This window comes from Apostichopus japonicus, chromosome 15, assembly GCF_037975245.1.
Source record: "Apostichopus japonicus isolate 1M-3 chromosome 15, ASM3797524v1, whole genome shotgun sequence".
Taxonomy (NCBI): Eukaryota; Metazoa; Echinodermata; class Holothuroidea; order Aspidochirotida; family Stichopodidae; genus Apostichopus; species Apostichopus japonicus.
In genome coordinates this window covers 9,804,039-9,819,905 of record NC_092575.1, presented here as the reverse complement: position 1 = coordinate 9,819,905, position 15,867 = coordinate 9,804,039, and the positions used below count along the sequence as shown (strand labels likewise).

At 37.5% G+C, this 15,867-nt stretch overlaps 3 protein-coding genes and 1 long non-coding RNA gene across 7 annotated transcripts in view; 1 reads left to right on the top strand and 3 right to left on the bottom strand.

The window, feature by feature from the left end:
• Nucleotides 1-5,318, bottom strand: part of LOC139980821 (uncharacterized) — a 113,955-nt gene extending 108,637 nt beyond the window's left edge. Inside the window, exon 1 of one of the 4 annotated variants that reach the window (XM_071992765.1) lies at nucleotides 5,135-5,318. The gene's annotated coding sequence lies outside the window, so the exon portion shown is untranslated. Of the gene's footprint in view, nucleotides 1-3,527; nucleotides 3,732-5,134 lie in introns of those variants that run through there. The other 3 variants (XM_071992767.1, XM_071992768.1, XM_071992766.1) reach the window with 3 other exon arrangements.
• Nucleotides 5,319-5,673: 355 nt separating this feature from the next.
• On the top strand, nucleotides 5,674-7,760 carry LOC139980824 (uncharacterized). Its single transcript, XR_011797711.1, has 5 exons — nucleotides 5,674-5,907; nucleotides 6,169-6,263; nucleotides 6,821-6,945; nucleotides 7,130-7,221; nucleotides 7,542-7,760. It is a non-coding gene; the product is annotated as an uncharacterized lncRNA (long non-coding RNA).
• Nucleotides 7,761-9,503: 1,743 nt separating this feature from the next.
• Nucleotides 9,504-11,881, bottom strand: LOC139981581 (uncharacterized). The gene is made up of 5 exons (XM_071994064.1): nucleotides 11,326-11,881; nucleotides 10,438-10,565; nucleotides 10,212-10,287; nucleotides 9,882-9,958; nucleotides 9,504-9,673 (listed from the first exon to the last, which is right to left on the bottom strand). The coding sequence occupies exons 1-4, from the start codon at nucleotides 11,372-11,374 to the stop codon at nucleotides 9,897-9,899; spliced, it is 315 nt and encodes a 104-aa protein (XP_071850165.1). The 5' UTR covers nucleotides 11,375-11,881; the 3' UTR covers nucleotides 9,504-9,673; nucleotides 9,882-9,896.
• Nucleotides 11,567-14,125, bottom strand: LOC139981387 (uncharacterized). Its single transcript, XM_071993752.1, has 7 exons — nucleotides 13,990-14,125; nucleotides 13,436-13,498; nucleotides 13,002-13,111; nucleotides 12,742-12,818; nucleotides 12,543-12,622; nucleotides 11,771-11,886; nucleotides 11,567-11,644 (listed from the first exon to the last, which is right to left on the bottom strand). Exons 1-7 carry the CDS (start codon nucleotides 14,090-14,092, stop codon nucleotides 11,567-11,569), a joined length of 627 nt encoding a protein of 208 aa, XP_071849853.1. The 5' UTR covers nucleotides 14,093-14,125.
• Between the last annotated feature and the right edge of the window lie 1,742 nt (nucleotides 14,126-15,867).

Sequence of the window (15,867 nt, the reverse complement as noted above, 5' to 3'; positions counted from 1 at the left end):
GTAATGATCTTCTCCAAGTTGTCACCTTCTCTCCTAGAAATGTGTCCAAAATACTGCAGCTTGTTCTTATCTATCTTCTGACATAAGGTAACCTTCGCTCCAATTTGGTTCTTGACAAAATCATTTGACTTACGTTCCTTCCATGATATCCTCAGCATCCTCCTCCAACACCACATTTCAAAAGCATGGATTTTCTTTCTGTCTACTGCTCCCAAAGCCCACGTCTCAGACCCATATGTAGCGATTGGAAAGACCAAAGCATTCATTATATGGATCTTGGTGTTCCTTGAGATCCCTCTGTCTTTCCAGATGTCAGTGAGGTTTATAGCAGATGATCTAGCCATGGCGAGACGCCGTCGTATTTCTTGTGAGCATCCACCACCATCCACAATCAGAGAGCCCAGGAAGTTGAAAGTGTTGACTACTTCAACATCCTCTCCATCAGCTTGAATATGATGGTCATTCTTTCCTCCACATATCATAACCTTTGTCTTCTTAACATTGAGGTACAGTCCGTATTCCTCACTGGATTGCTTGACTCTTTCAATAAGGTCTTGAAGCTCTGCTGCTGTTCTTGCAAGTAGGGTAGTGTCGTCAGCATATCTAAGATTATTTATCTGGCGTCCTCCAATGGATACCTGTCCCACAAAGTCATCTAGAGCTAATCGCATGATGTATTCTGCGTAGATGTTAAAGAGATACGGTGACAAGATACATCCCTGGCGCACTCCTTGACCTATTGTAAACCAGTCGCTGTCACCACATTCTGTTCTAACTGTGGCCTCTTGACCTTCATACAAAGATTTTATCAGGATGATCACATGTGTAGAGAAGCCCATTTCTTTCATGATTCTCCACAACTTATGATGTTGAACACAGTCGAAGGCTTTGCTGTAGTCAATGAAGCAGAGGAAAAGGGGTTGCTGGAACTCCGCGTTTTCCTCCATCATATTCCTCAAGTTTCCTATCTGATTTCTTGTCCCTCTTCCTTTTCTAAATCCAGCTTGCTCAGGTGGTAACTCACTTTCAATTTTGTTTCTTATTCTTTCCGCAATTATGTAGAGCAAAACCTTGCTTGCATGAGAGATGAGTGAGATGGTGCGGTTGTTAGCACACTCCCTTGTATCACCTTTTTTGGGTAATGGAAGAAACACTGCCCTTTTCCAGTCCTCTGGCCAATCTTTAGTTTTCCATATCTTGTTGCACAATCTATGAATTACTGCAACTCCCTCATTGCTGCTTTCCTTAAGTAATTCTGCCTGGATATTGTCCACTCCTGGGGCTTTACCCCTCCTTAGCTTCTTCATTGCATGCTCCACCTCGCAGAGAAGAATGTCTGGGTCATCCTCAAATTCTTGATCTTCTTCACCCTCCTGTGTGTCATCATCTTTGGATGCATACAACTTTTCACAGTATTCCTTCCATCTCGTCTTAATTTCATTTTCTTCTGTCAGGATGTTGCCATCTTCATCTTTCAGGACATTGAGTTTGGTGGTGGGTTTTGAAGTCAATAGCTTGATGTTTTTAAACATATCCTTGGTGTTATTTGTAGAGCTATCACGTTCCACTTCAGCACATTTTTGCTTGATGTAGTCTGATTTGTCACTCCTGATCTGCTTCTGAACTTTCCTAGATAAATCCTGATACTCTCTTCTCGTATCTGTGTTTTCCAGTCCCTTTTCTTTGACCTTCCGTCTTTGATCTGCCAAGTCGAACACCTTTTCTGTGAGCCAGGGCTTCCTTTTGTTCTTACGTTTGGGGATTGTTTTCTGTGCTGTGTCTAATACAACCTGCTTGACATCTTGCCAAAACTCATTCGGGGTGGATTCCTCTGAGTCCATCTCCATCAACCTCTGGAATTTGTTTTTCACTTCCACTCGATACATGTCATCGATCTTGCTGACATCAAATCTCACTGGTTTTCTTGGCTTCTTGACCCTTCTCAATTTCATCCTCATTGTTGAAACCAGAAACTGATGATCTGTTCCACAGTCTGCGCCTGGATAGGTTTTTGCACAGATGAAGCTGGATCTCCATCGCTTTTGGACCAGTATGTAGTCAATCTGGTTTCTGTAGCGTTGATCTGGTGATGACCAGGTAAGCCTACGTGGGTGTTGCTTGAAGAGGGTATTAAGGATCATCAGGCCATTTTCTTGACAGAAGTCGATTAGCAGTTCTCCTCTCTCATTTTGCTCTCCTAGTCCATGGTTACCCATCACATTTTTATTGGTACACTGTCTTCCAACCTTTGCGTTGAAATCCCCAATAATCACTGTGATGTCTCTCTTATTGACTGAGTCTATGGTCAGTTGTAGCTGCTCATAAAAGGCATTTATTTCATCTTCAGTCGATGTAGAGGTGGGTGCATAGGCTTGTATAACTGTAAAATTCATAGGTGTCCCTTGGATGCAAATGGTGATAATTCTTTCACTAACAGGGTTGTATCCGAGAACACATCTAGCCACGTCTAGGCATGCAACAATTGCAACTCCATGCTCTCTTCTACTCTCAGTTCCAGAATAGTAAACCACATGTTTGCTTGATGTTGTCAGATGTCCTTTCCCTGTCCATCTCATCTCTGATATACCACATAAGCTAACATCACATCGTTCAATTTCTCTTGTTAGAATGTCTATTTTCCCACTGTTCATTGTCCTGACATTCCAGGTACCAATTTTCAAAGTTGTTTTCCAGAGGTTACATCTGTTATCATTATCCTTGGGGTTATCGGCTACTACACTTCCATCAGGCATTATTCCATCAGGCTTTGATGCAGCAGCGTCATCGATGCAAGGTATGATGCCATCTGGCCTCTCTTCCCCAGTAGCATTTGAGACACCTTCACGCCTGGGGGTCTCACTATCCAGTGTCATAGCTTTACACTCAATAGTTGTACTCATCACTACTGATACAATTTCCAATCTCCAACCAGACTCATTCAAGAACAAAGTAGTGCAAATTGTGGAACCTAATACTAAAGATATTTATAACCAAATAAACGTCTGGCTCAAATAGCCAGCACAATCTGCATTACTGTAATTATCACTACTGATACAATTTCCAATCTCCAACCAGACTCATTCAAGAACAAAGTAGTGCAAATTGTGGAACCTAATACTAAAGATATTTATAACCAAATAAACGTCTGGCTCAAATAGCCAGCACAATCTGCATTACTGTAATTCGAGCAGATCTCCATGCATTGTTTCAGCTCAACTCACTGCCACATCAGTTGTGCCATATGGCACTTGAGGAAATTAAAATCCCTATTAAACATTCAACAAAGACTATTTGTTTCAATAATGCACTTCTGTGAGAGGCTGAATTAGTGTATGCTTCAACAGGTCGGCCATTTTGACTAACTCTTCACAGATATCATGGCTACTGGTGCACTACAATTTTCACCTGTAACATATATACACACACTACACTACAGTCTACGCATGCAGCTGTCACAACTTGAAATTTGTCATTCATTAGAATGACAACATTATAACAGTAAAATGATATAAACAAGCAATACTTACTTAAAATCTAAGAAGCTCAGTTGCTGTGAATTTATTTATATTGTTTGATAATCCACTACTCCATCCATCCTCGAGCAACTATGAGACAACCTTATAAGCCTGTACAAAATAACTTTTGAATGGTTCAAATCACACCATAAGTGTGTCCTTATTGGTCACACAACTCAAGGCGTCCTTAGCAACCGCTGGTGGTGTATATCTTTACTATTTTTACTACCAACCTATGAAGAAAACAAGGCCACATAAAACCCCATCAAACAGAGACTTTGCACTTTGCACACATCTGTTGAATATTTCCACTAACTAAACTTGGCAGGTATATATAAATAGTAAAATGGTAGGCATGGTACTCCCTGCTGGGCCAATTACATACATGGGGTTGCCAAGGCAGATATTCCAAAGTAGTCACTAGGATAGATTTCATTCACAAAGTTTGTTCTGTGACTTGTTATTTTGAAAAGTAAACCAACTTGCAGGATTATCTTGTGTTGCAATCTGATCACTTTGGTTTCCTTTATGACCTGAAAGACACACAATCTGAGCACTACTGAAAACATAAATTGGCATTTCAAATCATCTTGAACATTACCTGTTTCTATCAGAGTGGTAGGATACATGTATGTTCACACAAGGACTTTTAAGTCATTGATCACTCAGTGTACATGGAAAGGTTCTTGATTGTGAGTCACCTAAAACAGTCCAAGCACAGACTGCCACATCTTATATTGACAAAGTGCAAACTTCAACCTGCTCAGGTTCCATTTAATAGGAGTTTGATCCCACATGCAAATCATTTCAAAACACTTTACTACAATAATTGGCAATTACACATACTGCATCATAATGATATGTACAACTGATTATTCAATGTCTACAATGTCTACAGAAATTATTCTTCAAAATAGTATTCTATCGTCAACTCTGGGCCATTTGTATGGCCAATAGGTGTTAATTGCTTTCTTTGAAAAAATAATTTTTGATGATTCTGGCAAATTAAATTTTTATGAGGGTTGAAAAGTTATACAATATGTGATAGACACCATGTATTATAAAAGGTTACATAATGGTTCTCATTAACCTTTCCTAAAAAAAAAGATAACATCTTGATAGAGAATTTTTTTTACATCTTCAACTGGCACTGAGAGATAACTTTCCATAAGATCAATTTGTGCTGATCATGATGATATATGGTTTGTTATTAAGCTCAACAGTTGTGGTAATATTTTGATTCAGTTTCTGCCTCTTCTTCAGTGATCTTCAGCTATAGGCCTAGTTGTACCCTTCTTCTTGGTCACATACTTAATGGCATAGCAAAATAATCTATACATATATAGATAACTATGTTAAAGTAACCTGATCCTTGGTTGGAATTCTGTATTTCATATTGACAATGTAGTCGTGCACCATGCAGATCTAACAGCAGTAACCGTGTAGGCTCTATAGCAAATAAATCTAAACCCAACCGATTCTGGACTTAGTTACTACATGGTATGTGTGTGTGAGTACGTGGGCAACATTCACGCATTGGACTAAACCTGTTTCAACTCAACATGTATACAGAGTAAACCATTTATCTTAGGCTACAGTTGCTTGATTAATAATCTTACCTCGTGTACGTTCAGTAAGACATCTTCTACTGACTTCAATCGTTTTCTGTCACCTCATTTCAAGGAATGACGAAAACCTCAGAAAGAAAAAATCCACAAAATGTTCCGACTTGTAAGTTTTATACCGTTCGGAGAATTATACGAACGTTGCCCGTTGAAACCATAAGGATTGGCCCTGGCTAATCTTTCTGCGTACGCACTGTTACCAGGGAGCTGCCACAGATGGTTATGGTACTCATTTGACGTACATGTTCAATGGAAATACAGGGCCAGCAGTTAACTGTTTGACTTTCACAATAAATCTACAGTCGTCATATTAATGAACTCAACTAAGTACCGTACACGGTTGTCAATAGAAACAACACTATAAAAACCAAGATCCAAAGCAAAATGGACATAATGTTATACTTTGAAATCAGTAGTAAATTGCCTCTTAGTGACGTTGTTGTGGGGATTTCAAAATTGTTCAGGAAGTTAGGTCTGTCATACAGTGTAACAATAATCTATTTGTTGGAAAGTACTCCTATTTGAAAGTTTCGATGGTAGGTGGCAGCAGATATGCGGTTCCGGTGGTCGTAAGTGTTAGAGGGATTTTAAAATGGTGACGTATTTTGAGCACAGTTAACATCAGTCTCCGTGGGCAAAGTAAGATGTTTTAAGCAAATCGTTATTTTTAAATATTTTTTCATTTGATGACAGATTGTCGCTGATGAAACAGTTATTGTGGACAGCGAAGAACAATCTAGTTTAAACACCACCGCAGTCAGTGAGAGGTAAGTAAAATGAGTAATGCAAACTAGATTGTGTAGGTAGTGGATCAAAGGTAGTATCGAAAACAGTTAAAGGAAGATAAACGAAGGATTCACTCCCCCGCCCCCACCCAACCCCACCCCTCTCTCCCTATTATCATATATTTCATTAAAGGTTTATCGACACACGCATAATTTTGCCAGCGTACTCAATGGAACCCGATTTAATTACTGCGTGACGTCAGTGACTGGATAATTTATGGCATATATTATAATCATTTACAGCTGTAAACAACAACAACAACAACAGAATGACGTCATAAGTCTGGGCATATCCCAAGTAAACGATGATGAGAAAGGAGAAACTGAACATTCTCACGGTAAGATGAAAATATCTTTGTTTGGCTAGATTAAGATTGGTATGGTGTTATATGATGTGGTGTTGCTTAGTGTGGTGTGGTTTAGTGTGGTATGGTATTACATGGTATAGTATATATAGATGGTACGGTATTGTAATGTATGATGTGATGTCGTATGGTATGGTGTTATATGGTATGATGTGGTGTGGTTTAGTCTGGTGTGGTTTAGTGTCGTATGGTATTATATGGTATGATATACGTATAGGTGGTACGGTATGGTAAGGTATGATATTATATGATGTGGTATGGTATGGTATAGTATCGTATGACTTGGTGTGGTGTAATGCGTGGGTTGAAGGGTGGGAGTCATGAGGTTTCCTTGTAAAACTAGTAAATTTCATATAATTATCATTTACAGAATAAGTCATTAAACTTATTTTAATTTCTTAGGATAGAAGTAAAACATAGTAAGAGTTTTATTTTCACACATTCTGAAAGTTTAAGAGCCTCTCACTATACCTATTAACAAGTTACTAGGTGACATTACTATCTCACGATATTTTAATTTTTCACAACAGCTTTTCTCTACGACGACGATTTTGTCGAACGATTTTGTCGACCCCCCGTTCCAATCAGACCAAGAGAACTGGTCAAGTGGGTGGTGCCTAGTGACGTAACCGACAATAGCCTGGATTTAGATGAGGTACTTAACATGCAAATAACATGTACAATTGTTTTGATGTTTTCCATCCTGTTAATATGTTTTCCATGATATTTCAAAATTTCCAATTCCAAATAACTCATAACATAACATACTTGAGAATGTTATCAATGCAACAAGCCGCTGTGAATACAACGTTTTTCATTATCATTGTTTATGTTCACAGGTTGAAAGCTGGGAAGTCAGCGATATGTTTGCTACTAACGAGGCTAACTTCGGCTACAAATCAAGCTTTGACGAGACTATGTCTGAGTACACGTGAGTTATTCTAATTCTTTCATAAAACTATGAACGGGAGAACCATTTGTTACGTTCGCATAGGAAAGCAGCCCTTTGCCAAAGTATTTGTTACATTTGGTTGCATGCCTCGTTGTATTGCATTCAAAATAATATGATTATATTTCAATTTCCTTAAAATGATTAATTTTATAAAATGGTAAAAACAAAGATCAAATAGCGTGGAACAATCATATACCTCATCTGCGATATGTGCATTCCTCTCATGTTCTGTGTCCATATTATTTGTGTGCCTTGTTTGTGCCTTGTTTGTGCTATGGTTTGTGCCTTGTTTCTCTCAGGACATTACTGGTGGTAGAAGATACCACAGATTATGTACTCAGACGTGAAAGAGCCTGTCGTCTAGCTGATGAAATCGAAGCTAAAAAGAGGGCTGATCAAGCCATCCAGGCAAAACAACCCAAAAAGCGTAAGAAGAAGGCCCGACGTCGATCAAGGAAATCAGAATGTCCATATTAATAACAAAAATGATAAAATTTAAAACAGAGAAAAAAAAAGAGTAGTTTCAAGGCTCCAGAAATGTTTTAAACTTTGTTTCTTTTGTCTTGTATTGTATTTGAGTTTTGTTTCCAAAATAAATTAAATTAATAATATGAGTAGTTCAGTCGTTTTTGTCCTCATTGCTCCTCCATCAACAAAAAAACATCTGAAAGGAACGACAGCCCTGGGTTAAGTATTATTTGCCCTCTTAGACCAACAATGCATTGTGATTTCGATGATGTAACATGAGCAGTTTTCTTCATGAATCTAACGTAATGTATAGTGAGGGTGTACATGTTTACATGGCTTCCACTATTTGACTTGTTGTCCCCATATGACCTTTGACTTCCACCAAAGTCAACAGGCTTCTTTTTTACTCAATGTTTTACACCTTCATACCAAATATGAGGTCTGCCCATGATTCCTTTCTTGAGATATCTTTTTTTACGAGGTTTTCACAATTTGACCCCTGGTGACCCCAAATAAACTTTGACCTCCACAAAAAACAATAGACTTCTTGTACTCAATGTGGTACTTCTACACACTACATCAGTGGCGTAGGAAGGTACTTTTGAGTGGGGGGGGCTGAAGACTGATGGCCGGCCTGGGGGAGGGGTTTAAGGGGAGGGGGACATGTCCCCCTCCCCTTTGGATTTTTTTGCATTTCCAGGTGGCCTCAGATGCAATTTGGTGCAATATAGCACACTTCAACACCCACTCCATTTTGTAAACTTAATTTTGTATTTTCACCTGGCCTTAGATGCAATTTGGTGCTCCAAATGAGATTTTTTCTCTCATTTGGAAATGAAAAAGGGGTTTTCTGACTTGCGAAGCGGGGGGGGGGGGGGGGCGGAATGATACTTCCGCCCCTCCACATTTTTCACTGGGGGGGGCTGGCGCTCCCCCAGCCCCCCGGTTCCTACGCCCTTGCACTACATATAAAGTCTGCCCATCTTCCCATCTTGAGTTTCGTGTTTACAAGGATTTCTCAATTTGACCCTGGTGACCCCAAATGAGCTTCGACCTCGACCAAAAACAATGGGCTACCTTAACTTAACGTGGTTGTTCTACACACTAAATATGAGGTCTACCGAAGCTTTCCTTTTTGAGATATCGTGTTTACAAGGTTTGCACAACTTCACCCCTGGTGACCCCAAATGACCCCGAGACAAAATATCGAAACTTTGAGATACAACGCCGTACGTAATACCGGTATCCAGGTAAAACCTCAAAATCGAGATGTGTGACGTTACAATTTCGACATACAATATAATGGTGAATTATCAAATTTTCGAGATTAAATGTAGAAATCCGTCGATAAAACGTCAACAGTTCAAGACAAAACGTTGAAATTTCGATATATAGCCTAACGTCACATCTTTAAGATGAAACCGTGGAAAATTACCACATAAAATATCGAAATTCTGAGATCAAACGTTTTTTACATAAAGAACCAAGCATTTTGATATAAAAGTTAGAAATTTCGACATAAAACGTTGCAGATGAAATGCAAAAATTTGGTAACATTAAAAAATCTTCCGTCTGGAAGACCCCAAACCCCGCCGGTTTTCATTACGCTTTCATTGCTTCCTTCGCCGCTATTTGAGCAGGTTATATATCTTGTTTTTGTCCCTATCCCGAAGGAATCCAAAGGGACCGCAGGCTCCTTAAGTAACGATTTTTTTCATACGTAACATAACCACTGCATGCAACGTGTAAAAATCGTAAATAATTAACAAATTAACAATTTGCCTAATGTTAGCTATTAAATTTGACTTTTATCTCTTAAAATGCTATTACATCTTAACCTGTGTTTGATCACCAATAACTTTAAAGAACTCTGCAGGGATGCTTAGTTCAGTAATCCTGCGGTAATCCATGCAAATCGGGGCAGCAGAGATGGCTTGGCTCATCCGGGCAACGTCACAAGCAACTGTTGAAAAGTAGTGACACCAAAATTAATACTAAATAATACTCTCAAAATATTTGACATGTTAATTAAAAGTAAGATATGTCTTAACAAATACGTCTTCTTTCTTCGATTTCTTACACTTTTATTAAACGTTGATAATGTCAAATTATAAGAAATATGCGAAGGAAAGTATTGATATGATAAACTGCGAGACTGCCTATTATCTCACCTGTGAGGTCAAGGGTCAACCCATGGAAGAATCGAGGTCGATAAAGCACAACTTCTTTTCCTGTTGTAAAACAATCCCTGTGTTGAAAACAAAAATTATACCGAAACGTGAAGCTTCAAAGAAAGTACTTAGATAATAATGCAATGATTAATAACGTTTTTTCAAACCTTTTTATGATTATATTTGATCAATAATTTGTATAATAATTTATACCAGCAATAACTCCTATTCACGAAATTAAGCATTACGTGCAAGTGTAATATTAATACTTGAATATTTTCCAATTTAATAGTGGTGTTGTTTCATTGCTATGTCCATCCGTTTACTTACCTTGTTGTAGATATAGGAATAGGATTCTCCACAGGTATTGTTCGTTGTCCACAAAAATTGTTTCATCAACGAGAACCTAAGAAGAAGACATAAATTAAAGTACTTTAAAAACGGATGAAAATTAATAGTCCAACATAACAAGATATGATATTGAGCACAACTGTCGTTAATATCTTCGTCAAACAAAATAATGTATTAATAGTTTAAGATAAAAGAAAAGGTTTACCGGTTTAAAATCACCAAAGTATCCAAAATGAACTAGGGGTATGGTCTGGCCCGAGGGTGTCTGGTAGTGAAGACACCAATAGAGGGCAGCAATCATGGTTTCGAATGCCCGGGCAACGTCACAAGCAGCTGTTGAAAAGAGAAGGCAGGACGCGTATTTTTTTTTCCCAGGACGAACGTGGGCATCGGCCAATCAAATCCCTGGATTCCAAACATGTGACGCTTTTTCAAAAAACATGTTCTGAATCTTTTTTCCTAGTTTTGACCCCAGATTATGAACGACAATCCTGCAATTTCATAGAAATTGTATCCTTAACCCACTTTCTAAACCCGAACTCTGATTTCAAACGAATTTGTAAATTCCTGAAAAACCTGAAACCCACGTTCGTCCTTGGAAAAAAAAACGCAGGCAGGACGTCATGACTGGATAATGGTGAAGTGACGTGCGCATGCTCAGATTATATAAACACTCCTACAATTCATGTAATCTTCTTTGCATTAATGGCATCCAATTAATCATCACAAATTTCGTATTTTTTACTCCTAATTTATTCTGAGCTATTCTATTTTTACAATTAATGTTATTAACATAAACATGCAGCTAATGGCTACATTTCATAACTAAAAATGCATAACTTTAAGTTCTACATAAGTTCTACTGATATATCATAAGAGGCGTGCATTTTTTTCGCACGCATTAATTGTTACGGATATGAAGAACGTTCTCCGCTCTTTGCTAATAAATAGCTACAGCAGTTAATCTGTTCATTACAAGACCAACTTCAACACTATAATTCAGGCCTAACATGCCTCTGCTTCCTGGCCTAAATATAGACTAGGTGAAAGATCTACTTGTAAAGGGTACACTAGTCTAGGTTAAGTAGCTCACCTGAGACGTCAAGAGTCAAGCCAAATGGGAAATGAGGGCGGTACAACATCACTGATGTAATTTCATTCCTGTAAAGGGTACGGAATTTTAACAAATTCAGCAATTATAGAAAACAAAATCTAAACGCTGTATTAGACAAAGTTTCAATAAGTTCATCATATTTGAGCTAGGATGTTAACATATTATTGCTGATTACAATATTTTCTCCTTATCTGTTATTGCTGATTATAATATTTTCTCCTTACCTGTTAGGAGCTACATCCCTTCTCTCTACCAGTTGTTCTTCGCTGTCCACAAAAATTGTTTCATCAGCGACAACCTCCAAAAGCAGAAAAATATATATAATTTGTCATTTTACGTCAATATTTAAGTTTCAAGTATAATATTCGGCATCACAACATCATATCCATTGTAAACTGCAAATAAACTCAGGCACCGCCCTCACCTTAAAGAGAAGGTTTTCCCTTGTATCAAGATGGACAGCCTTGAGTTCCTTCAGATCTTGAAGTACTTTACTGGCAACCATGATGGTATCCAAGGACCGAGCAAGGTCAAGAGCAGCTATGAAGAGAAATGGTGACGTCATTAACCACATCTAGATGTCAATGTTTCTGTCGATAATTTTTCATTAAAACCGTAAAGGGTCAAACTTAAATGTTCACTCTTCTCTGTTATACTATTCCACCTTAGCTATACATATTCACCTGATATGATCCAGCCCTATATATCTTTACATAGAATTAAGTCTATATTCATATTTTATTTATTGAATTTATGGCTGACCTAACAGGTGGAATGGTGAAACTAAATTTAATAAAAAAGAAACAAATGTCCCGTATTACCCACCCTGTACACCCCAACACCCTCCCTCGCACTTCCCCTGTCTCCAGTTATTTCCATTCTCACTTCTAACGCTATGCGATATATTAAAGCAACTTTCCTAGTTAAGTCGTCATTTTGGCAATTTTACCAAACTTACCGACAACATGATTACCGTTAATAATTCTATGATACTTCTTTCTCATTTTTCTCACCCCCAAAAGATTAATTAATGAATCAATTTGTAGTGTTTTTAGTGTATTTATAGGATATACAAAGCAAGTGGGACATTTTAAACATTTTATGTTCATTATTTGAAATAAACTTTGAAACTTGTCAAAAGCTTAGTTGAAGGTACGTTTCGTGGAACAATATTACTTATGTGTATAAAGACTCACCAGTAACATCAACTCGACGGTGTGATACATCGACTGGTGGTCTGTAAAGAATGAGTTCTTTTCCGGTTGGCAGTATATCGCTAGATATAAATGAAACAAGTGATTAACTATACATATCCTATAAGCAATTTATTTTCCAACATGAATGTTCTAGAGTGAGTTTGGAAATAAAGAGACTGAAAATTAGAAAGGAACTCACGTGGTCAAGGTCAATCCAAGGTCAATGGGAGGGAGAGGAAAAAGACTTATGAGGACTTTGCTTGCGGCAAACTGGTCCTGTGGAATACATAGTAAATTAAAAAATGTCCATAAAAAAATTATAATCCAATGATGTTTGATAAGTTATTGATCATATCGATTGAAAGTGAGGGCGCTAGCATTAATTTATTTCATTCTTTGGTTACTTGTTAGTGTTAGTTTGCTATAAACATACCGGGACTATAGACTTTTATAATTTACCAAGATTTCAGGAAGATCTTCTACTTGAGATGTTGTTCTTTTCATCTGGTTGATTCTGATCTTCTTCAGATAACGAAGAATATGATTTCTTTGTCGGGCATGAGTCTCCACTTTTAACAGAGAGATAAATATTGAGCGTGTAAAATAATGTGCATTAACATCAGTTTGGTACTATATACTTAACATAATTAATATGTTAAATTGTGAGAATATGAAGGGGGTTTGACCTCCCTTATTCACTTATTGTAAAAATACAAAACTAAGAAGTGTCCGTCAATTACTGACATAATATTTATCTTTGGCTGTTGCAATTATTTCGCCAATGTGGTACTGTATATATTGGCAACTCCATACATAAAAACTACATCTTAAATATACTTTTGTAAAACAATATATATATGAAAAGAGAACGAAATAATTAAATATAAACTTACTTTCTCGGATCTCTCTGATCAGTCTCTTCGCACTCCTCTTCCTAGTCTTCCCGAAGTCGTTGCCTTTAATTAACAAAAGAACATGGTATTCATGCTTCAACAATAGGCTCATATACTTATATTTTGAATTTCTCTGATATACCCATATATGGACCATGCCATGAAAATTTAAGAGCAGTATACATTTATCGAAATTTAGTATCACTTAGGCCTATAGAAAAGGGAAAGAATACTTTTTGCAGGGGAAGGGTTTTTCACCCATAGCATTCAGCTCGCGATGGTGTAAGGCTGCCTACAAGATGGTCGAGGAACCACCGGCACCAGCCCACCTCTCCAACCCCCTCCCTTTACCTACCACCCACTCTTGAGTTTAATTCGTGTTTTTTATTTATATTTCAATTCATGAAACGCGGGGGCAACATTGTTGTTCCCCTACTTGTTATGATAATGAGACCCACTATCGCAACCAAGACATTCTCTGAGGTTAAACCACTGACAAAGTTAAACCACTTTTTCTATAATCTCACGTAAAAACAAGAAATCATTCCACTCACCGACTCCATCTCGCCATTTTTCTCGGATGCTGATGATAATTGCCTCAACGAGAGCAAGAAGCAAGATAAGAACTAAAGCTAATAGTTCAATAAGCAGTATCATGGCTAAAACTCTTCGAGATAAAACACAACTAGATCGCTGTATGTATCAATATGAAGTGATTGTTTAGTACGTGGTTAGTATACGTGTAAACACAACTGACTGTTTCCTGTGTGACGAAATAGAAACCAGAGTTAACAGAATACTCGCGTGATGCGCGCCTTTATTGAATGTAAGCTAGAAGCACACATTTTGCGTAGTACCGAAGTTTCTAGATTGATATCTACTATACTTCTTACACACAAACACATACATGAAGCCAATAAACGCGCGCATCTTGCGAAATTACGTTTTGACAGTATTATCTATTGCAGCGCGTTCGTACACACTTGAAGGCATTGAAGACTCGCCCAAACCGCGTGCGGCCATCTGAAAAAAAGTTAACTTTCCGTTGCTTGCAAGTGACGTTTTGTTCGTGTCGCTTTAAAATGCAGACAGAACAGTAATGAAACGTGATACCTTGTTATCTTTACACTGTGCTGTGGGTATTGACCGCAGCTGTATGTACTGACTGTACACTAGTGTCTAAATACCGATGGTAGCAAGCTGTGTGTGTGTATTTTCTGGGATCGATGGTGGTGTCTAATACTTCTGTTACACCTCATTCGAAACTAGGTCAGATAACCGGCTTTAGACGTTTCTTTTTGCGCGAGTCTTCACAAAGGGTGCACCCTTTAAACTATAAAGTGTTGAATAATGTGAGTTTTGCTATAAATGATGGGCTTGAATGAATATCGATTGAGGTTTCTGTTGAAAAGAACAAGAACATAATAGTTAGCTGCCTGTACAGACATCCCGATTCAGCTGTTGATATATTGAGTAATACACTTGAGAAATTATACAGGCACAAAAGATGTGATGTGTACTTTTAACATCAATCTTTTTAACTATGAACATCATAACGGTACTCAAGAATGTTTGGATGGACTTTTCAGCTTAGGTCTGTTTACGTTAATAAATAGACTAACACGTATAACCTGTCATTCTGCGACATTGATTGACATTATTTTTACAAATGTACTATATATTTAGTTATGCAGCGGTTTTACTCATAAATGATGTTAGTGACCATGCCTTTCAGTCTTGTTGGTATGTAATTATGGGCCCAATGCAAGAGATAGTCATAGGCCTAGTGAGGGGTGTATTTACATTTAGGCAAAGTGATGATGCATCCATGAATCTCTTTCATGATTGGTTAAGCCAGCAATCATGGGACACGGTTTATAGAGCTGATAATGTCAATGTCTCATATGATAATTCATCAAAATAATTACTAAGTTGTATACAGAAAGTTGTCTAATTAAAAAGGTATCAATTAAATAAAGAAGGTTATTGGCAAACCATGGATGACTAAAGGATTAAAAAATGCTTGTAAAAAGAAAAAGACACTATATATAAGATTCCTTAAAAACAGAACAGCAGAGGCCGATCAAAGGTATAAAAGCTATAAAATATAGATTGAATTCAGTTTTGAAATCCTGTAAAAAAGAATACTTTTCAAAACTCATGATAAGCACAAAGATAATTTGAAAGAAACATGGAAGGTTTTGAACAGTAGCATAAATAAAAAACAATCGAAGTAAAAGTAATTATCCTGACTCTTTTGTAGATAACAATTTGGAAGTTAAAGGGGATGATATTGTTGATGGATTTAATCATTTCTTTACAAACATTGGACAAAATTTAGCTACTAATATTCCTGAACAAACTGGGTCTATTCTTGACTATCATGCCAATACTGACATTAATTCTATTAGTTTAGCAGATACTGATGTTAA

Excerpts from the sequence above, each read along its gene's own strand:
- LOC139981581 (XM_071994064.1), bottom strand. The coding sequence starts at position 11,374 with ATGTTGTACCGCCCTCATTTCCCATTTGGCTTGACTCTTGACGTCTCA. Across the intron at positions 10,566-11,325 it reads CTTGACTCTTGACGTCTCAG|CTGCTTGTGACGTTGCCCGG; the intron begins GTGAGCTACTTA and ends TCTTTTCAACAG. Across the intron at positions 10,288-10,437 it reads ACTTTGGTGATTTTAAACCG|GTTCTCGTTGATGAAACAAT; the intron begins GTAAACCTTTTC and ends TCTTCTTCTTAG.
- LOC139981387 (XM_071993752.1), bottom strand. The coding sequence starts at position 14,092 with ATGATACTGCTTATTGAACTATTAGCTTTAGTTCTTATCTTGCTTCTT. Across the intron at positions 12,623-12,741 it reads CTTGGATTGACCTTGACCAC|CGATATACTGCCAACCGGAA; the intron begins GTGAGTTCCTTT and ends ATTTATATCTAG. Across the intron at positions 11,887-12,542 it reads CCGTCGAGTTGATGTTACTG|CTGCTCTTGACCTTGCTCGG; the intron begins GTGAGTCTTTAT and ends TTCTCTTCATAG.